Here is a 22847-nt window from a genome sequence, read left to right on the forward strand (position 1 = left end):
CCTCTTCGATATCAGCCACAGCAACTTTTTTCAAGATATGTCTCCAAAAGCAAAGGAAACAAAAGCAAAAATGAACTTTTGGGACTTCATCAAGATCAAAAGCTTCTGCACAGCAAAGGAAACAGTCAACAAAACAAAAAGGCAACCCACGGAATGGGAGAAGATATTTGCAAATGACAGTACAGACAAAAGGTTGATATCCAGGATCTATAAAGAACTCCTCAAACTCAACACATGCAAAACAGATAATCATATCAAAAATGGGCAGAAGATATGAACAGACACTTCTCCAATGAAGACATACAAATGGCTATCAGACACATGAAAAAATGCTCATCATCACTAGCCATCGGGGAGATTCAAATTAAAACCACATTGAGATATCACCTTACACCAGTTAGAATGGCCAAAATTAGCAAGACAGGAAACAACATGTGTTGGAGAGGATGTGGAGAAAGGGGAACCCTCTTACACTCTTGGTGGGATTCCAAGTTGGTGCTGCCACTTTGAAGAACAGTGTGGAGATTCATCAAGAAATTAAGAATAGAGCTTCCCTATGACCCTGCATTTGCACTGCTGGGTATTTACCCCAAAGATACAGATGTAGTGAAAAGAAGAGCCATCTGTACCCCAATGTTTATAGAAGCAATGGCCATGGTCACCAAACTATGGAAAGAACCAAAATGCCCTTCAACGGAGGAATGGCTAAGGAAGATGTGGTCCATATACACGACGGAGTATTATGCCTCCATCAGAAAGGATGAATACCCAACATTTGTAGCAACATGGACGGGACTGGAAGAGATTATGCTGAGTGAAATAAGTCAAGCAGAGAGAGTCAAGTATCATATGGTTTCACTTATTTGTGGGGCATAACAAATAACATGGAGGACATGGGGAGATGGAGAGGAGAGGGAGTTGAGGGAAACTGGAAGGGGAGATGAACCATGAGAGACTATGGACTCTGAAAAACAACCAGAGGGTTTTGAAGGGGCAGGGGATGGGAGGTTGGGGAACCAGGTGGTGAGTAATAGGGAGGGCATGTATTGCATGGAGCACTGGGTGTGGTGCAAAGACAATGAATACTGTTATGTTGAAAAGAAATTTAAAAAAAAGTGAAAAAATTTTAAAAATGTCATTTCATATTGAGAAAGAAATCAATTAATCAGGAAGTAGTAACAATTTAATTATTTATGTCCCTCATAACAGAATTTAAAGTAAAAACTGAAAGAGTTGCAAGGAGAAATATTTTTTAAAATATAATCAGCAAATTGGAGGGGGAGGTCATACAGAGGATGTGACCACCAGTTCACCCATGAGCTGGACCAGGGCAATTGGAGGTTTCTCACCACCTACCCTGTCCTTGGAATGTGCATTACTTGCCTACCCTACTCCCAGAAGTTACCTGAAGGATACAGCCTTTAGAGAGTGATGTGGTGTTGACACTGTCTGGACAGTATACATGGATGAACCCACTTGAGGCCTCTAAATTAACTTAAAGATTTGGACAGTGGGTACAGAGATCTACTCATCTTGCAGCCACCCATGATGGTGGTTATAGAACACACTGGTCAAGATATGACTTCCCTTGCAACTAGCACTAAAACCTTACTGGAATTTGATGACATAAATTTAGTTAGATAATAAGATTGCAGAAGACATCTTCTTGGTACTTATATGTTAAATGATAAAAATTTAAAACTTCACTAATGTTTAATGCATAGCTGCTTTATATGTGATTTTTCTTATCTCCTTGTTCTGATTTCTAGAATATGGAAAGGTTATTCCCAAGAGATGTCCAACAGAAATTATTATCATAATTCTTGTCCTACCCAGAATACAGAATAGGAAAATTTCACCCAAGGGATTCTTCTAGTGGTGAATATATGTCAGGCTGAGGGAAAGTGCTTCTACAGATACTGTCTCCACCCAACTGTGGATGTCATCTCAAGCATACATCAGAAGAGAAGAGGAAAAAGCAATCTAGTCTTAGAAAAAATTTGTGTTTGGTAAGCTATCTCGTGTTCCCTGTGACTTTCTTCTTTAATTTTTAAAATATCTGTATGCATCTGTATTGCCCATGCCCACCCACGGCAACTTAAGTGTGGCTTGTTTAACTTCTGACCTTTAAAGTGGGTAGTACAGGGGCACCTGGGTGGCTCAGTGGGTTAAACCTCTGCCTTCGGCTCAGATCATGATCTCACAATCCTGGGATCGAGTCCCGCATCGGGTTCTCTGCTTGGCAGGGAGCCTGCTTCCTCCTCTCTCTCTGCCTGCCTCTCTGCCTACTTGTGATCTCTGTCAAATAAATAAATAAATTCTTTTTAAAAAAATAAAGAGGGTAATACAGTTTTTCTCCTCCCATCCTATTCCTATGGGAGCTTCTATGGTTCCATTAACAAAGGTGTACAGACCACCATCATGCAACCCCACAGAGATGTTCTCAGGTCTGTTTTAGATCTCTGTTCTTTGATGGCTACTGGATACTAGCAACTTCCAGCTATCTTGGCTCAAGTGGATCTTGCTATTTAAGAGGATTAAGTTTTTCATATCGGTTAGAGTATTATATGCTAAGATAACTTTTGACATAGAGATAGAAGTAAAAACAGTTATATATCCAGTGAGAAATGATATAATTCAGTTACTAGAGAAGTAAGATAAAACTACAACCTGAAAGAAAAGGAAGGCATCTTAAGCTAGTAGAAGGAACTTGCACTTTCTCCCTGTGCATCTCACCCAGTGTGTATCTCAGGCAATTCATTAAATTATTTGAGTCCAAGTTTCTTTTGTAAAAACATAAATGTTGAGAATCTCAGTTTTAGGATGATTATTGTTTAAAAAATCTTAGTGGATGAACATTGAGTCTAGAAGACCAAGAAAAATGTGTTGCCATATTTAATACTCCTAAAAAAGTAGCTGAATTTGTCTCCTTTCTCTGATTTCTCAATTTTACTAATCCCAAGGTTATCATTACTCCCTTTGTGAAAATTCTCCAAGTTAAAGTTAAGAATTTCAGAGGTGCTTTAATAAAATGTGCTACTGCCTCATGTATGGTTTCTTAAAATGTGAATAATCCCTCTCAGACAAAAGCAGAAGTGAAAAGTAAAAAAGATACAAAGCTACTGAAAGGAGGTAGCAGGTCTGAACTTCTTTTGCATCTGTATAACCTGCTAAGAGTGTGCTTGTTAATTTAGAAAAAAATGTTAAGAGGTATTTTTTTTAAAGGTGGTACCATATGGTAACTAACATAAAAAAAAAAAAAGGTGGTACCATATATTTTATTGACATAAAGTCATTGGGTATTCACTAAGATTGTCCAGTAAGCTCTGGACATTGTACTGCTTTAAGTTGCACTTTAATCAACAAAAAAAGGAAAAAAAAAACCTAGTATTTATTAATCATGCACTGAGTACCCAAAAATTTTAAGTGCTGTCTGTATATTTTCTGACTCTTCATCACAACATGTCTATTATTAGATTGAGTGCTCTCTTTTCACAGATGGGGGAAATGGAAATAGAAATACATTTAGTTCAAGGTCACAAGGTCAACAAGTATTACAGTTAGATTTCAGATCAGATCAGACTGATTAAAAAGTCCATAGTCACTCTACTAGTTGTCCTAATTACTGGATAAATATTAACATGTTTATAATTAATGCACCAATACTATGGAATTTTAATTTCAAAACTCATTAAAAAACAGTAGGATTTTTTATTGGTAAATTGTTTCCTAGCAATGTACATATTGCTATTAGCTATCTTCTATATCATTTATTACAACACACAAAGAATTAGTTATTGACAACTAATCGCAGAAAGGGATTTGTTTTTACAAAAATTAAGTGTCAACGTGAAGTTGAAATTGTTTAAGTTTCTCAGGGGACATAAATATATTAGGTGTAATATCAGGATACTTTCTTTAGAAATCAAGTCCCTACTATGGAAGATATATTTATTTTTAAGTTGTGAGAATACTAACACATTTCCCCAGCAAATGAGTGCTTTGCTTAATTCTTTAGGAATATCTTCTTCATTTCTATCCTATGCTTCTGAGTTCTTAGCACAAGGAAAGGGGAAAATAGTGCTTATGATGAGGTAATGGTTTTTCACTACTCACCTGCTCTCTTTGGCACTAACCTTAAGATTTCAAGGGTAAAAAAGGAAGAGACACATTAAAAAGTGAAAGAAAAAGGAAAGGGAAAGAAATAGTAAAAGAAGAGAGATATAAAACTATCTTTTTATCATCCAATGAGAAAAGGACTCAGTGTACTTAAGGATGAATATAAACAATGTCATTATTATACTTATATAGTATTTGTACAAAATAAGAAATTATAAATATTTATTGGGGTGCCTGGGTGGCTCTGTGGGATAAAGCCTCTGCCTTCCACTCAGGTCATGATCCCAGGATCCTGGGATCAAGCTCTGCATTGGGCTCTCTGCTCAGTGGGAAGACTGCTTCCCCCTCTCTCTGTCTCTGCCTACCTCTCTGCCTGCTTGTGATCTCTGCCTGTCAAATAAATAAATAAATAAATAAATAAATAAAATCTTTAAAAAAAGAAATTATAAATATTTACATATGATATTTAGAGGTATATAACTGATGATCTCTGAAATTTTATCTTTGTGCTCACTCAGAGCTAACAGTCAAAGATGTACTTTACTTCCACAAGTCTACAATTTATTTACATCCTAGAAATGACACATAGATATTTCAAACTTGTATGGCATTATTTGCAAACCTAGGGATTTCTTAGCATCTATGAATAGATAGCTGACCCTTCAAAAATGGAGTCAAAAATTTGTGTACAACTTTTGAATCATCCAAAATTTAACAACTAATAGCCTACTGTTGATCAAAAATCTCTACTGACAACAAAAATATTTTGTATATGTATTATATATTGAATTACCACAATGAAGCTAGAAAAAGGAAAACGTTATTTAAAAAGTCATAAGAAAAAATATACTTATAGTACTGTACCTACTGAAAAAAATCAGCATATAAAAAAAGCCCGCACAGTTCACCTGGGTTGTTCATAACACCTGTGTTGTTCGAAAGTCAACTGTAAATGAACACAAATATTTTATATTGATAAATTTGAATATTTATTATATTTTGGTTATATATTTGCTATCATTCAGATTTCACATTAGACTCTGAGTCGGAGTTATCTTCCTCTTTGGTTAATCCCTTTCTCAGAGAAGTCTCCAAATTTTTTTCTAATACATTTAGTTCACTAAATGCATTTCATTTCATTGTGATCTTGATAATAAATTATGTTCCTGATTTTGCATTTGAATTATCATGCCAAGATATTATAAGGCTTTTTATAACTTCTCTCCAACAGATTGTTCCAATACATATTTATAGTAATAAAATAGTTTTATGACATTTTATAAGGAATAAAATAGTTTCATGACATTCAACGGAGGTTTGAAGGAATCATTATGCATAATACAATGAAACTGTAATTTCGTACCATGTCAATTGCTCTGGATTTGATACCTGCTCACTATAATTTTCTTAAATAGATGACTTAAATTTTAGTTATTTCATGCAATGGTTATTGGTAGTACCCCACTCAGATACTTTTTACTGGAGTGGTGGACTGAAGCTATTTCCAGATGACACCACAACTACTTTTTCTTCTTCTTCTTCTTCTTCTTCTTCTTCTTCTTCTTCTTCTTCTTCTTCTTCTTCTTCTTCTTCTTCTTCTTCTTCTTCTTCTTCTTCTTCTTCTTCTTCTTCTTCTTCTTCTTCTTCTTCTTCTTCTTCTTCTTCTTCTTCTTCTTCTTCTTCTTCTTCTTCTTCTTCTTCTTCTTCTTCTTTCTTCTTCTTCTTCTTCTTCTTCTTTCTTCTTCTTCTTCTTCTTCTTCTTCTTCTTCCTCCTCTTCCTCTTCTTCTTCTTCTTCTTCTTCTTCTTCTTCTTCTTCTTCTTCTTCTTCTTCTTCTTCTTCTTCTTCTTCTTTCTTCTTCTTCTTCTTCTTCTTCCTTCTTTTGTATTTTCTTTAGCTGTGCTGCTTTCCTCACTCACTTCTTATAAGAACACCCTCTCAATAAGTCATTTACATGACAATCCCATCTCAGACTTTGCTTTTTGGAAAGCCAATCTTAGACATTTTGCTTTTTTTAAAAGGCATAATGGTGTGAATATTTTGTCAAGATTTGTCTTCCAAGTTATATTTTCACTTTCAGATATAAATGCTCATTTTCAATGAAACTTAACTTTCAGAAATTAAATTTCAACTGAATTCTAAAAATTAAGTACCCTTTCCAGTGCCACTAATTGACAATCTATCCTTCTCTCTAGGTTATTTCAGAGGACACACTGAATAAAATGGATAAAGGAAATGTGTCTATAGTGTCAGAATTTGTGCTTCTGGGACTTTGCCACTCATGGAATATGCAGATCTTATTCTTAATAATATTTTTAATACTTTACCTGATTATCATATCTGGAAATATTTTCATTATGATGCTAATCATCACTGACCCCCATCTTCATTGCCCCATGTACTTCTTGTTGGCCAACCTGTCCTTTGTTGATATGTGGCTTTCTTCAGTCACCACTCCAAAGATGATCACAGACTTTCTTAGGGAGAACAAGACTATTTCCTTTGGAGGGTGTATGTGCCAGATCCTCTATGTACATTTTGTTGGAGGGGGTGAGATGGTGCTGTTAGTGGTAATGGCTTATGACCGCTTTGTAGCCATCTGCAAGCCACTGCACTATTCAACTATTATGAGCCTGCAAAAATGCACTGGGCTGGTGGTGACTTCCTGGACCATCGGCTTTGTGCATGCCATGAGTCAAATGGCTGTGATTGTGCAATTGCCCTTCTGTGGCCCCAGGGAAATTGACAGCTTCTTCTGTGACATACCCCTGGTAATCAAGCTTGCCTGCATAGATTCCTACAATTTGGGAATATTAATGAACACTGACAGTGGGGTTCTGGCCATGACCTGCTTTATTCTGTTGTTGATATCCTATACCTATATTCTTCTTACTATCCGCCAAAGCTCTAAAGCTGGTGCATCTAAGGCACTATCTACCTGTACTGCCCACATCACAGTGGTGGTGCTTTTCTTTGGGCCTTGCATCTTCATCTACGTGTGGCCACTCAGCATCACCTGGGTGGACAAATTTCTTGCTGTGTTTTACTCTGTTATTACACCACTCCTAAACCCAGCTATTTATACCCTGAGAAATAAAGAGATAAAAGATGCCATGAAAAGATTCAGACATTACTACATGGATTCCAAGGGAAATACTTAATGCCCAGAAAACTTACTGTAAGCACTTCAAATTGATAATACACTGACCTTGTAAAATAGGTTGAAAATCTAGGAATTCAGTTTATTTCTATATGTTATGGCTGTCTCCAAGAGCAGGAATAGGGTTAATATAATTTTAAAAATCACATTTATTTACTCAACTAGTAGAACACCACCAAAATATATTCTTAAAACCCAAACATTAGTGATCCTTCTTTCTTTATTTTTTTTGCCTTTAATTTATTTATTTTTTCAGCATAACAGTATTCATTGTTTTTGCACAACACCCAGTGCTCCATGCAAAACGTGCCCTCCCTATTACCCACCACCTGTTCCCCAACCTCCCACCCCTGACCCTTCAAAACCCTCAGGTTGTTTTTCAGAGTCCATAGTCTCTTATGGTTAGCCTCCCCTTCCAATTTTTTTTTTTTATACACATATAATGTATTTTTATCCCCAGGGGTACAGGTCTGTGAATCGCCAGGTTTACACACTTCACAGCACTCATGATAGCACATACCCTCCCCCAATGTCCATAACCCCCTCCCCCTCTCCCAACCCTACCTCCCCCCAGCAACCCCCAGTTTGTTTTGTGAGATTAAGAGTCATTTAGGGTTTGTCTCCCTCCCAATCCCATCTTGTTTAATTCGACCACTTCCTTACACCACACACGAAAATAGACTCAAAATGGATGAAGGACCTCAATGTGAGAAAGGAATCCATCAAAATCCTTGAGAAGAATGCAGGCAGCAACCTCTTCGACCTCAGCCGCAGCAACATCTTCCTAGGAACAATAACAAAGGCAAGGGAAGCAAGGGCAAAAATGAACTATTGGGATTTCATCAAGATCAAAAGCTTTTGCACAGCAAAGGAAACAGTTCACAAAACCAAAAGACAACTGACAGAATGGGAGAAGATATTTGCAAACGACATATCAGATAAAGGGCTAGTATCCAAAATCTATAAGGAACTTAGCTAACTCAACACCCAAAGAACAAACAATCCAATCAAGAAATGGGCAGAGGACATGAACAGACATTTCTGCAAAGAAGACATCCAGATGGCCAACAGACACATGAAAAAGTGCTCCACGTCACTCGGCATCAGGGAAATACAAATCAAAACCACAATGAGATATCACCTCACACCAGTCAGAATGGCTAAAATTAACAAGTCAGGAAATGACAGATGCTGGCGAGGATGTGGAGAAAGGGGAACCCTCCTCCACTGTTGGTGGGAATGCAAGCTGGTGCAACCACTCTGGAAAACAGCATGGAGGTTCCTCAAAATGTTGAAAATAGAACTACCCTATGACCCAGCAATTGCACTACTGGGTATTTACCCTAAAAATACAAACGCAGTGATCCGAAGGGGCACGTGTACCCGAATGTTTATAGCAGCAATGTCTACAATAGCCAAACTATGGAAAGAACCTAGATGTCCATCAACAGATGAATGGATAAAGAAGAGGTGGTATATATACACAATGGAATACTATGCAGCCATCAAAAGAAATGAAATCTTGCCATTTGCGACGACGTGGATGGAACTAGAGGGTATCATGCTTAGTGAAATAAGTCAATTGGAGAAAGACAACTATCATATGATCTCCCTGATATGAGGACATGGAGAAGCAACATGGGGGGTTAGGGGGATAGGAGAAGAATAAATGAAAGTGATCCTTCTTTCTGAGGGAATTATCTAATCAGCCTTCCTGTGCCTTTAACTATGTTAAATGAAAACCTAAAATTCATTGCACAAAGCCATCCACCCATCCTGATGGATAGTGTATCTTAATAAACCTTCTCCTAACTTTATTTGAGAAGTATTCCTCTGACATTGACTTCTTGGGGAGGGGAGGCGAACCATAAGAGACTATGGACTCTGAAAAACAACCTGAGGGTTTTGAAGGGTCAGGGGTGGGAGGTTGGGGCAACCTGAGGGTTTTGAAGGGTCAAGGGTGGGAGGTTGGGGGAACAGGTGGTGGGTAATGGGGAGGGCACGTTTTGCATGGAGCACTGGGTGTTGTGCAAAAAGAATGAATACTGTTACGCTGAAAAAATAAATAAAATGGAAAAAAAAAAGTTCCTTTAACCCTAAAAAAAAAAAAAAAAAAAAAAAAAAAAGACTTCTTCCCTCAAAACTTCACCTAACCTCTTGTCAAGAGGCAACTGAATTATTTTTTAACTTAACTTCCTACTCATATACTATGAGGAAGGTGTGGGAGAAAAAAATAGAGATAATGCAATGAAAGTGGAAAATATGTAGGGAATAGGAATGGAGGGTATTCTGTGTTTCATTTCCATTAACTCAGTACCCATAAAAAATGGTAAAAGCTACAATTTCCCTTGGCTATCTTAGTCTTAAGAACTAATATTTATTATGCCTTATACTGTTATTAACCATTTGTGTGAAAGTCATGAAATGTAAGCTCAACGGCAAGAGCCATGCTTTTGCCTGATTAATTTCTTAAATGGCAGTACCTAATACATGGGTTAATATATAGTAAACAATAGATTTTAATGAACATATAAAGGACAGTTTTTCCATTCAAAATTCATAACATGTATTGATTATGGCATACTGATGTGCAGTCTTTTGTCATTAAAAAAATTCCTAGGTTTCAACTTACAACTAAAATTTACCTTCTTTCTTGCAGAATTATAAATTAAGTGGATTGAAATTCATTTCTAAGAATCAACAATAAAAGTCATAAAATAAGTATTTGATACATGTACAGTTTTTTTTCTCTTAACATGGAAACAAAATACAACAAAGTGACAAAAATAATGCACTTATCCTTGAATGTCTACCCTATGCCTTTGTGTTATATACATTAATTTAAATGTTATTATTATTTCCAATGTATGACTAAGAAAATGAGACTCATATATGTGAATTAAAGTTCCTCAAGATAACACAGCCTTATTTTTTTCTTCACTCAGGATTCAAAGATCAATTTTAATTCCAAGACTGTTCATTTAATAAATAACACTACCCAATATGATAGAAAATTATTTCCAACAAAGAAAGTGAAGAGTAAAATATGTCAAGAATACCAGAGTATTTCTATTAACCTAACAAAATAAATAATATATTGGAAATAGCATAATTTACAATCAATTTGACCACGCAATATAAACTGGGACTGAGAGAAACATCACCTAAAGACAAGCCCACACACAAATGATAGAAAAGTATTTAGAGTCAACCATTTAGTTGTCTCTATCTTGGCCTGTAGGCTCAATTCATTCTCATGAGTACACCATTCATTCACTATACTATCACCACTGTATGGTTTTAAGCAATCTTTTTTTCTGCCCAGAATACTGAGAATCTTTTTTCTCTGTCTATCCTTATTAGGTAAACCTGAGTGTTACATATGATTTTTACTGATTTCCTAATATTACAAAAGTATAAGGGTTTAAGAATATAATCTGCCATAACAAAATCCAAGATCTACATGCTCTCAACTCAAACGTTTTAGTCACTTTCTTCCATGCTATCCAAGTTTAGTATTTACGTATTTATCTCCTTAATTCTGACTGGCTGCTATTGGAATCATTTTCACAGACATTAATCTAGAGGACTTATAGTTATAGTTATGCATACTCTCTAGTCAAACTAAATGGCCAATGATCAGTCTTAATTTCCATTTAATGAAAATATCGTCTACTCTGGTGGAAGCATATCTTCCTTAGGCACAAAGACCTCCAACACAGTAGAGCTTAGAGCGATACAGAAGAGAAGCAAAAATTTTTGAGTGAGTTGTTATGTGTAACAGTGAGAGGATCTACCATTTCTACAGTTTGATACCCAAATTCAGAGAATAAAGATCTCATCTTTGAAAAGAGCCATAAAGTCTTCAGTATACCATTCTACCATTCTATTAGACCATTTGTTTGTGAGTGAACAAGTGTTAATATCAGTGCATTCCATGGTCATGAGACCACTGCTGAACTTGTTTGGTTATAAAATAAATTCCCTGATCAGATGCAGTGTTATACAGAATACCACCATTGCGATAAAGCATTTTTAAAATCTATGGATGGTAGAGTAGCCTATGATATTTAGTTAGGAAAAAACTGCATACCCATAATACATGTTCATTTCAGTGGTCAAAATTGTACTTCTTCAACAATGGGAATGTCTCAACACATTTTTTTAAGAAGTTATTTATTTGATATAGAGAGAGAGAGGATAAGCAGTGTGCAGCAGAAGGAGAAGGAGAAAGAGGCTCCTCACTGAGCAAGAAGCCCAATGCAGGACTGGATCCCAGGACCCTGTGATCATGACCTGAGCCCAAGGCAGATGCTTAACTGACTAAGCCACCCAGGAACACTCTCAGTAAAATTAACTTACCACCAGGACATTGGCGGATCCCCACAGTAAATTGTGCCACTTAGTTGCTCAACATTAAAGGGGCAAATCATACTAACAGCCAGATCAAGCTTTGTAAGGAATTCCAGGTTGTGTAGCAATGAATGATCTCCAACCCTGGTCATTTTGCATAGGAACTCATTTGTCAAGCACTGAGACGGCTGAAGAAAGAGGTTAACGTGGTCATAATTTGTTATTTGTCTATCTTACTTCTAAAATTTCCTCTCTAGTAGATGCCCAGAAGTATATATTCACATGGGACGTCTATATTTTCATAACCTGTGCCCATTCTGAGAGATGTATCACCAGAACTCTCCCCCAGGAATTCTCTGTCAGTAGACTTCCAATTCTATTGATTATAAGCCCTGACTATCTAATCACACCATTAGTAACTATTCATGGACAAATATATATCCATGCTTCTAGTCAAACAAAGTGGACAACCAAAGGTACTGCTTGAAATTCTTCCCAATGGGGGAATTTCTCCCATTTGACATTTGACAGAAGGAACCAGACAAGAAGAACCCTCCTGAGATCATAAACCTGGGAAACAGGAAGGCTATTTATGTGCTGAGCTGCACCCACTCAAGAGTAATAAGGCCAGCTTGAAAGCATCTCCCAAGCCAATGAAAGATGAAGGTTCATAGGCACGGGGATTGAAGCACAACTTCTGAAGAAACACTGCCTGAAAAATAAGCCACTCTGATCTAGAAGCAAATCCTAGGAAGCCAGCGTTTAAAAAACAAAACAACAACAAAAAAATCACATACATTTATGGAAGTTTGGAAGGCTCTAAGCATGTTAAATCCAAATATGTTTCCACTTCTTACAAAGCAATGCCCTTAATTTCACAAATTAAATTGTAATTCTGCAAGCAACAAAATTAAATCTTGTGGTTGATTTCAGCAAGATTACACCTGTAACTACAAAAACAAGATATTTAAAAGCTGCCATAAGGTTTTTCTAGTTCTCGGATTGTAACTTGAAATGAATTTCTAAAAATCTGAGTTTGTCATTTCTTTCTATAAGTATTCAGAAGAATCCATCACACACTGTGCTCCTTATCTGCAATTAATGTTATTATTAAGTAACAAAATGACCAAGTACAACAGCCACACTTGCTTCAGTTGGCACTTCAATACAATCAACACAATTATTCATAAGGCCACTACTTGTTGGTAATGGGCTTACTAGCATGCCATTTCACGTTGACAAGAATTTCAGACTGAGTCCATTCCCAAGCACAAGACCAAGCTAATTCCCAAACCCCATCCTTAAGGATCTACTTCCTGGGACCATTCTGTTACAAATTTATGAATTAGGAGACAAAAGACATATCTGTTCTTTCAATAAAATAATATCATTTAAAGATGTATAAGCAGGTAATGAATAATGAAAAATAATAAACTTTTTAAAACACTAAGAGGTCATTTTAAAAGCAGCCAAAGGACAAAAAAGAGGGGGGGGCTCAGGGCTGGAGGAATAAAGGGGAGAATCCAGCATTATTAAAACTTAGAAGCTTAGAAAAGAACTCCACAGACTTGAAACTAAGACCTATGAAAAGAGGTCTGTAGCTGGTGCTACTTCTCTGAAACAGTTTCTGTAGAATATCAATTCATTCTCATAACATGTTACAGATATAATGTGTAACTTTTGTAAAACATTTAGCAGTGTCTTACACATAGTAAACATATATACTACAACAGCTACCAGAGGTCATCCATTATTGTTAGCATAAAGTTCGAAACTTGATGTTTTTCAAGATCTAAAGGCCCTGCATAAGGTGGTTTCTTTCTACAGAAACATCCCCAAAATGCTCTCCTCATCATCATCTCAGTTTCTTCAGGCCATGGATAAAGAACACAAACAAATAAAAACAACAACCACAGTTGATACAATCCAATATATAGCATATTCCCAAAGAACATATATATTTATTATTTGCTGTCTGTTAATTCCAGGCAATGGTTTCTTTAAAACAAAACCCAAAGCACAATCCACAAAGAATAAAACAGATACACTGGACTTCATCTAAACTATTTGTGTGTCAAAGAATACACTCAAGAAAGTGGAAATAAAACGTACAAATGAGAGGAAGTAGTGAGGAAGAGTGATATCTCTGATGAGGGTCTCGTAGTCCATTGAATGGTGGCCCTCAAAAAAGATGTGTCTATATACTGCATCACAACTTCTAAAACTGTTAATGTGACCTTAATTTGAAAAAAGAAAAAGTCTTTGCAAATGTAATAAGTGTTTTGAGATAACATTATTTTGGAGAAAGTAGGTAGGCTCTAAATCTAGTAACAATTATCCAAATAAGAGACAAAGGAGCAAAGTTAAAGAATACAGAGGGTAAGACCATGTGAAGATGTAAATCCAGGATGAAGTTATGTAGTCACAAGTCACAGAATACCTGGAGCCAGCAGATGCTGGAAGTGGCAAGGAAGGATTCTTCCCTAGAGCCTTAGGAGGGAGCATAGCCCTGCCAATGCATTGATTTCAAACTTCTAGCTTCGAAAATTGCATTGACTTTCTGTTTTAAACTACGAAGATGATGGTAATTTGTTATGGCAGCCCTAGAAAATGAATACAGGTCTAAAAATAAAGAACACTTAAAACTCAACAATAAAAACAATCTAATTTTAAAATCAATGCGATATTTGAAAATACATTTCTCTTGAGAAGTTAAACAAATGGCCAACCAAGAAGCACATGAAAAGATGTAACATCATTAGTCACTAAAGGAATACAAATCAAAAACTGCAATGTAATCTCACTTCACATCCACTGGTTTGGCCATAATAAAAAATAATAAAATAACAAGTACTGGTGACAACATGGAGAAATGGGAATGGGCATACACTGCTGGTGGGAATGGAAAATGGTGCAGCCCCTGTGTAAATAATCTCACAGTTCCTCAAAACGCTAAACATAAAGTTACAATGTGACACATAGTTATATAACTACTATATATAACCCATATAAGCTCCACTCAAGAGAGCTGAAAACAGGTGTTCAACAAAAAATTGTGCACAAATAAGTGAGACCATATGACATGTTACACCGAAAATAAATAAATTTTAAAAACACGTATTTAAAAAAAAGAAAAAGAAAAAGGGGGGCACCTGGGTCACTCAGTGAGTTAAAGCCTCTGCCTTCAGCTCAGGTCATGATCCCAGGGTCCTGGAATCGAGCCCAGCATCGGGCTCTCTGCTCAGCGGGGAGTCCGCTTCCTCCTCTCTCTCTGCCTGCCTCTCTGCCTACTTTGATCTCTGTCTGTCAAATAAATAAATAAAACATTAATAAAAAGAAAAAGGATAAAATGAAAAAAAAATTGTGCATAAATGTTTGTAGAAACACTTTCACAACAGCCAAAGGTAGAGAAAACCCAAACTTTCACCAACTGATGAATGGATAAACAAAATGTGGCATTTTCACATAATGGAATATTATTTAGCCATAAAAGAAATGAAATTCTTATACATACTACAAAATAGATGAAACTTCAAAACATTATGCTCAGTGAAAGAAGCCACACACTCAAAAAACTATGTAAGATTCCATTTATATAAAATGTCCAGAAAAGTCAAATCCATAGAGACAGAAAGTAGATTCACGGTTGCCAGGAGGTAAGAGGAGAAGGGAACTGGGATTGACTATTAAAAGGTATGAGGTTTATTTTCAGTAATGAAAATGTCCTAAGAAATAGAAAATAGGAAGAGTTACCTTGGTCAAAAGTTATAAAATCTTTACTATTAGGCACTATGTGCTTTTAAGAATTCATTCATTCAATGAGTTTTCATTACCCACCTACTGAACATACTATTAAAATACTATACATATACTATGTCAAGTTCTGGTATAAAAGTCCCACCCGCCTTCAGGAAGTATACTCCTTAGTGAAGGAACTACATTAAACAACCAATCACTGGTGTTTCCAGTTATGTTACATGTATATTTGAAAAATGTATTGTATTATTATTCTATAAAATCTGATCAATATTCATAGACCCAAAATATCTACCTTTATATAATTGTATTATTTGAAAAAATTTTTTTCTGCTTCTCCTTCTCCTTCTAGCCCTCCACCCTACTTGTGCTCTCTTGTGCATGCTCTCTTAAATAAATAAATAAATAAATAAAATCTTTTAAAAAATGAAGTTCCTTATTTTTTTTTTTAATCCAAGTAACTCTATTTTTTATGTACTATTTTTGTTTATGTTTTTGTTTGAGGGGACTTTTTTTTTCTATGTTATTCACCATACAGTACATCATTAGTGCTCCATGCAATACGTGCCCTCCTTAATACCCAACACTAGGCTAACCCATGCCCCCAATCCCCACCCCTCTGAAACCCTCAGTTTGTTTCCTGTACTCCATAGTCTCTAATAGTTTGTCTCCCCCTTCATTTTTCCCTTCCTTCTCCTAATGTCCTCCATGCTATTCCTTATATTTCACATATAAGTTACACTATATGACAATTGTCTTTCTCTGTTTATTTCACTTAGTATAATTTCCCCCAGTTCCATCCATGTCAGTGCAAAAGGTGGGTTTTCAACCTTGATGATGGCTGAGTAATATTCCATTGTAAATATGGACCACATCTTCTCTATCCATTCGTCTGTTGAAGGGCATCCCGGCTCCTTCCACAGTTTGACTATTGTGGACACTGCTGTTATGAATACTGGGGTGCATGTGCTAAGATACCTTAGAATAAACCTAACCGAAGAGGTAAATGATCTATACTCCGGGAAATACAGAACACTCATGAAAGAAATCAAAGATGACAGAAAAAGATAGAAAAACATTCCATGCTCATGGATCGGAAGAATAAATATTGCTAAAATGTCTATGCTGCCCAGAGCAATCTATACTTTTAATGCCATCCTGATCAAAATACCATCAGCATTTTTCAAAGTGCTGAAACAAACAATCCTAAAATGTGTATGGAACCAGAAAAGACCCTGAATTGTCAAGGAAATGCAGAAAAAGAAAAACAAAGCTGAGGGCATCACGTTTCCTGATTTCAAGCTATATTACAAAGTTGTAATCACCAAGACAGCATGGCAATAGCATAAAAACGGACACACAGATCAATGGAACAGAGTAGAGAGCCTGGATATGGACCCTCAACTTTATGGTCAAATAATCTCATACAAAGCAGGAAAAAATATTCAGTGGAAAAAAAGACAGTCTCTTCAATAAATGGTTCTGGGAAAATTAGACAGGTACATACAACAGAAGAATGAAACTCAACCACTCTCCTACACAAAACATAAACTCACAAAAACATAAACTCAAAATGGATGAAAGACCTCAATGTGAGACAGGAATCCATCAAAATCCTAAAGGAGAACATAAACAGTAACCTCTTTAACATCAGTTACAACAACTTCTTTCAAGACACATCTCCAAAGGCAAGGGAAACAAAAGCTAAAATGAATTTTTCGGACTTCAAGATAAAAGGCTTCTTCATAGCAAAGGAAACAAGTCAACAAAATAGCATTTCTTTTATGTATCTTTCCCTTTCTTTTATTTTAGCCAACCTATAGTGTGACATTCAAAGGGAGTTTCTTATAGCTTATACTTGGATGTTATTTTATCCATTCTGGCAATCTCTGCCTTTTAATTGGTATATTAATTAAGACCATTTATATAAATGATATGCTTGGGCTTAAGTATTTTTATTTTCAACTGTTGATTTCCCACTTGACCTGTCTCAGATTGAACACTAATAGGCATTAGTAAGCAATACATTTGTCTTACTTTGTTTATACTCTTGCTTTTGCTTTGCTTCTTTGTTATTATTAACATGTCCTTTATAATATTGTCTCCTTTATTTGCCATTCTTAATTTTTTGAGATTTATTTTTTTTGGTATAAAACTTTATAACTTATTTTATCATCTATCTTTCTGTAATACGCTTAGTTACCTCACACACATACACAAATGGGCTTCAATTTTTGGGTTGCCAGTTCCATTATATTTTCTGACTCCTACCTACTGCTGATGAGAAAAGTCAACAAACCATTCCAGTTTTTACCTATCTTCCCCATTAAAAATGTTTAATCAGAGAATTAACCCTTCCATACTATTTTTTCATGTGTAGTTTCATCTTTAGATCTTAGGTTTGTAATACAATATATTAAATTCTAAGCAACAGAATAGCTGAAGGGTCTCCTAATAGTTCTTAATTGCATGGAGAATCCTCTAGAAATCTTACACATAAAACATGCTATAAAAGCTTACAGATGTCTTTTGGTTTTGTTAACTGTTTCCTTTGCTGTGCAAAAGCTTTTGATCTTGATGAAATCCCAATAGTTCATTTTTGCCCTTGCTTCCCTTGCCTTTGCCGATGTTCCTAGGAAGATGTTGCTGTAGCTGAGGTCGAAGAGGTTGCTGCCTGCATTCTCCTCAAGGATTTTGATGGATTCCTTTCTCACATTGAGGTCCTTCATCCATTTGGAGTCTATTTTCATGTGTGGTGTAAGGAAGTGGTCCAATTTCATTTTTCTGCATGTGGCTGTCCAATTTTCCCAGCACCATTTATTGAAGAGGCTGTCTTTTTTCCATTGGACATTCTTTCCTACTTTGTCAAAGATTAGTTGACCATAGAGTTGAGAGTCTATTTCTGGGCTCTCTAAAAAAGACAACTGACAGAATGGGAGAAGATATTTGCAAACGACATATCAGATAAAGGGCTAGTATCCAAAATTTATAAGGAACTTAGCTAACTCAACACCCAAAGAACAAACAATCCAATCAAGAAATGGGCAGAGGACATGAACAGACATTTCTGCAAAGAAGACATCCAGATGGCCAACAGACACATGAAAAAGTGCTCCACATCACTCGGCATCAGGGAAATACAAATCAAAACCACAATGAGATATCACCTCACACCCGTCAGAATGGCTAAAATGAACAAGTCAGGAAATGACAGATGCTGGCGAGGATGCGGAGAAAGGACAACCCTCCTCCACTGTTGGTGGGAATGCAAGCTGGTGCAACCACTCTGGAAAACAGCATGGAGGTTCCTCAAAATGTTGAAAATAGAACTACCCTATGACCCAGCAATTGCACTACTGGATATTTACCCTAAAGATACAAACGCAGTGATCCGAAGGGGCACGTGTACCCGAATGTTTATAGCAGCAATGTCTACAATAGCCAAACTATGGAAAGAACCTAGATGTCCATCAACAGATGAATGGATAAAGAAGAGGTGGTATATATACACAATGGAATACTATGCAGCCATCAAAAGAAATGAAATCTTGCCATTTGCGATGACGTGGATGGAACTAGAGGGTATCATGCTTAGTGAAATAAGTCAATTGGAGAAAGACAACTATCATATGATCTCCCTGATATGAGGACGTGGAGATGCAAATGGGGGGTTAGGGGGATAGTAGAAGAATAAATGAAACAAGATGGGATTGGGAGGGAGACAAACCATAAATGACTCTTAAACTCAGAAAACAAACTGGGGTTGCTGGGGAGAGGTGGTGTTGGGAGAGGGGGAGGGGGTTATGGACATTGGGGAGGGTATGTGCTATGGTGAGTGCTGTGAAGCGTGTAAACCTGGCGATTCACAGACCTGTACCCCTGGGAATAAAAATACATTATATGTTTATAAAAAAAAAAATTGGAAGGTGAGGCAAACCATAAGAGACTATGGACTCTGAAAAACAGCCTGAGGGTTTTGAAGGGGCGGGGGTGGGTGGTTGGGGGAACCAGGTGGTGGGTAATAGGGAGGGCACGTATTGCATGGAGCACTGGGTGTTGTGCAAAAACAATGAGTACTGTTACACTGAAAAAAATAAATAAATTTTAAAAAATCTTACAGATGTAAAATCACTTTCTTTCACCCTTATATACTTGAAAAATAGATTGGCTATACATTATTTTTTTCCATTTAAATTCAATTAGTCAACATATAGTACCTTATTAGTTTCAGATGTAGAGTTCAAGAATTCATCAGTTGTATATAACACCCAGTGCTCATTACATCACATGCACTTCTTAATGTCCATCACCTGGTTATCCCATCTCCCACCAACCTCCCCTCCAGCAACCCTCGGTTTTCCTCCTAGAGTTAAGAGTCTCTCATGTTTTTTTTTTTTCCCTCTCTGATGACATACGTTAATTTTTAAAGATTTTTAAAAATTTATTTAATAGACAGCGATCACAAGTAGGCAAAGAGGCAGACAGAGAGAGGTGGGGAGGGGGGGAGCAGGCTCCCCACTGAGCAGAGAGCCCAATATGGGCCTCAATCCCAGGACCCTGAGATCATGACCTGAGCTGAAGGCAGAGGTTTTAACCTACTGAGCCACCCAGGTGTCCAACATACATTGATTTTTATATCACATTTTATTTCCTTGAATCTTTTGGAAATGTAGCTCTATTGACACCTTTCTTTGTATACTACTATCAAGAAGTCAGATGCCAATATGATTTGCTCTCCTATTTAGGTTGTTCAGGTATTTTGATGGGAGGCTCAGAAGATACTATATTTTATTTATTTATTTATTTATTTATTTATTTATTTTTAAAGAATTTATTTATTTATTCAACAGAGAGAGATTACAAGTAGGCAGAGTCAGGCAGAGAGAGAGAAGGAAGCAGGCTCCCCGCTGCGCAGAGAGCCCGATGTGGGGCTCGATCCCAGGACCCTGAGATCATGACCTGAGCTGAAGGCAGAGGCTTTAACCCACTGAGTCACCCAGGTGCCCCTTATTTATTTATTTTTTTATTATTTTTTAAACAGTATTTTTTTAAAGATTTTTATTTATTTATTTATTTGACAGACAGAGATAACAAGTAGGCAGAGAGGCAGGCAGAGAGACAGAGGAGGAAGCAGGCTCCCCGCTGAGCAGAGAGCCCGATGCGGGGCTTGATCCCAGGACCCTGAAATCATGACCTGAGCCGAAGGCAGAGGCTTTAACCCACTGAGCCACCCAGGTGCCCAGAAGATACTATATTTTAAATATGTAAAAATTTTATTAGGCTATGCCTTGGAACTAAACATACCAATTATCCCAAGTTCACTGCAAGCTATTTCATTATATAGATTCTGGCCTTTTATTTGACACATTAATAAAAGTTTGAAATGTTAATTCTGTTATATTGTCTCATTTTCAAATTATAGAAATACTGAGAATCACTTGTCTGGTTCTATACAACTTTCTAAAAAAAAAATCTCCATATTTAATGAGGTTTAATTTTCTTGGTTCTTTTAATATTTTTATCCTGTATCCTTCATTGTAATTTTGGCCATTCTGTTCTTCTTTGGGTATCTAGTAGCTGATTCCTCATTGATTGATGCCCAGCAAAATTATCTTTAGAGCAAACTAATAACTCCAACCAGTGTCCTTTATACTTCATTTCTTCACAATAAGACAAACCTCACACAAATTTTAATAGCTGAAGTTTGAGTGATTTCACAATGTTTCATACTGCAACATATAATAATATGACTTTGGAGTTAGACTGAATTAAGTATTTTATTCCCTGAATAACCCAGGAGCATAAGGGAACATATGTATGATTCCAAAATTTCAAGCAAGTGAAAACTTGCCCAGATCTATTCTGTAAAGTCTCTTGTTTATTGTTTTTTTTTTTGTTTTTTGTTTTTTTCCCCCGTTTTTTTTTTGGAAAAGGAGTTTGTGGGGTTTTTTTGTTTTTCATCATGATAAGTATACTTTTTAATCATTCATCTCCCACCCACCTTTCCTCTGGTAACCATCTGTTCATTCTCTACAGTTTAAAGAGTCTATTTCTTGGTTGTCTCTTTTTTTTCCCTTTTGCTCATTTGTTCCCTACATTCCATATATAAATGAGATAATATTATATTTGTGTTTCTCTAACTGACTTATTTCACTTAGCATTATACTCTCTAGTTCTGTCCAGGTTGTTGCAACTAGTGGGATTTCATTCTTTTTGATGGCCATATAATATTCCATTGTAATATATACCACATCTTATTTACCCATTCATTTATCAAATGAAACCTGGACTGCTTTGATAGTTTGGTTAATGTAAATTATAATTTAGTTTTTTTTTTGTTTTTGTTTTTGTTTTAAATTTTATTCCATTTTATTTATTTTTTCAGCGTAACAGTAGTCATTCTTTTTGCACAACACCCAGTGCTCCATGCAAAACATGCCCTCCCCATTACCCACCACCTGTTCCCCCAACCTCCCACCCCTGACCCTTCAAAACCCTCAGGTTGTTTTTCAGAGTCCATAGTCTCTTATGGTTCGCCTCCCCTCCCCAATGTCCATAGCCCGCTCCCCCTCTCCCAATCCCACCTCCCCCCAGCAACCCCCAGTTTGTTTTGTGAGATTAAGTCATTTATGGTTTATCTCCCTCCCAATCCCATCTTGTTTCATTTATTCTTCTCCTATCCCCCTACCCCCCCATGTTGCTTCTCCATGTCCTCATATCAGGGAGATCATATGATAGTTGTCTTTCTCCGATTGACTTATTTCACTTGTTCAAATTTTTTTCTCTGAGTTTCAGTTGGCCTTTACTCTTTATTGCTAAATTTTTAGTCATTTTCAGTCTAAGATTTTGAATTTCTGTTTCAGATGTTCTTATATATCTTGTACTGCAGATTTAATGGTATTTCATTTATGATTCAATATCATCATATATTTTTCTCTGCTTTATGGCTGGAAGCAATCTCAGCTTGTACCCAGGTTCCAAAAGAAATAGATTTTAACAGATAATTAAACCGACATTTCAGGTTGCCTCATAAATAACTCTCATTAAATTTTCAAATTGGGGAATTGTGCCTAAAAAACTCACGAGTTTTAGCCTCAGAAGGAATATTTATCTTTAAAGCTAGAAGATAGGGGTGCCTGGGTGGCTCAGTGGGTTAAGCTGCTGCCTTCGGCTCAGGTCATGATCTCAGGGTCCTGGGATCGAGTCCCGCATCCGGCTCTCTGCTCAGCAGCGAGCCTGCTTCCCTCTCTCTCTCTCTGCCTGCCTCTCAGTCTACTTGTGATCTCTCTCTGTCAAATAAATAAATAAAAAAAAAATCTTAAAGCTAGAAGATATATCATGTTTAATTTTTAACCATGAAAGGAGGAGAAATTATGGAAGATATTTCCTTCTGCACAATCATAGATTATAAACAAGAAACACAATATGAAATACATAGGGAAGCAAATTCCATCTCATTA

General features: G+C 36.5%; 1 protein-coding gene across 1 annotated transcript; it reads left to right on the forward strand.

Moving 5' to 3' along the window:
• The first annotated feature begins 6334 nt into the window (after window positions 1–6334).
• On the forward strand, window positions 6335–7279 carry LOC123944456 (olfactory receptor 4K14-like). Its single transcript, XM_046009578.1, has one exon. The coding sequence runs from the start codon at window positions 6341–6343 to the stop codon at window positions 7277–7279; it is 939 nt and encodes a 312-aa protein (XP_045865534.1). The 5' UTR covers window positions 6335–6340.
• The last annotated feature ends 15568 nt before the right edge of the window (window positions 7280–22847 follow it).

Source organism: Meles meles, chromosome 6, assembly GCF_922984935.1.
Source record: "Meles meles chromosome 6, mMelMel3.1 paternal haplotype, whole genome shotgun sequence".
In the NCBI taxonomy this organism is placed as follows: domain Eukaryota; kingdom Metazoa; phylum Chordata; class Mammalia; order Carnivora; family Mustelidae; genus Meles; species Meles meles.

Bases quoted from the DNA above. Each gene is read 5' to 3' on its own strand.
- LOC123944456 (XM_046009578.1), top strand. From the start codon at position 6,341: ATGGATAAAGGAAATGTGTCTATAGTGTCAGAATTTGTGCTTCTGGGA.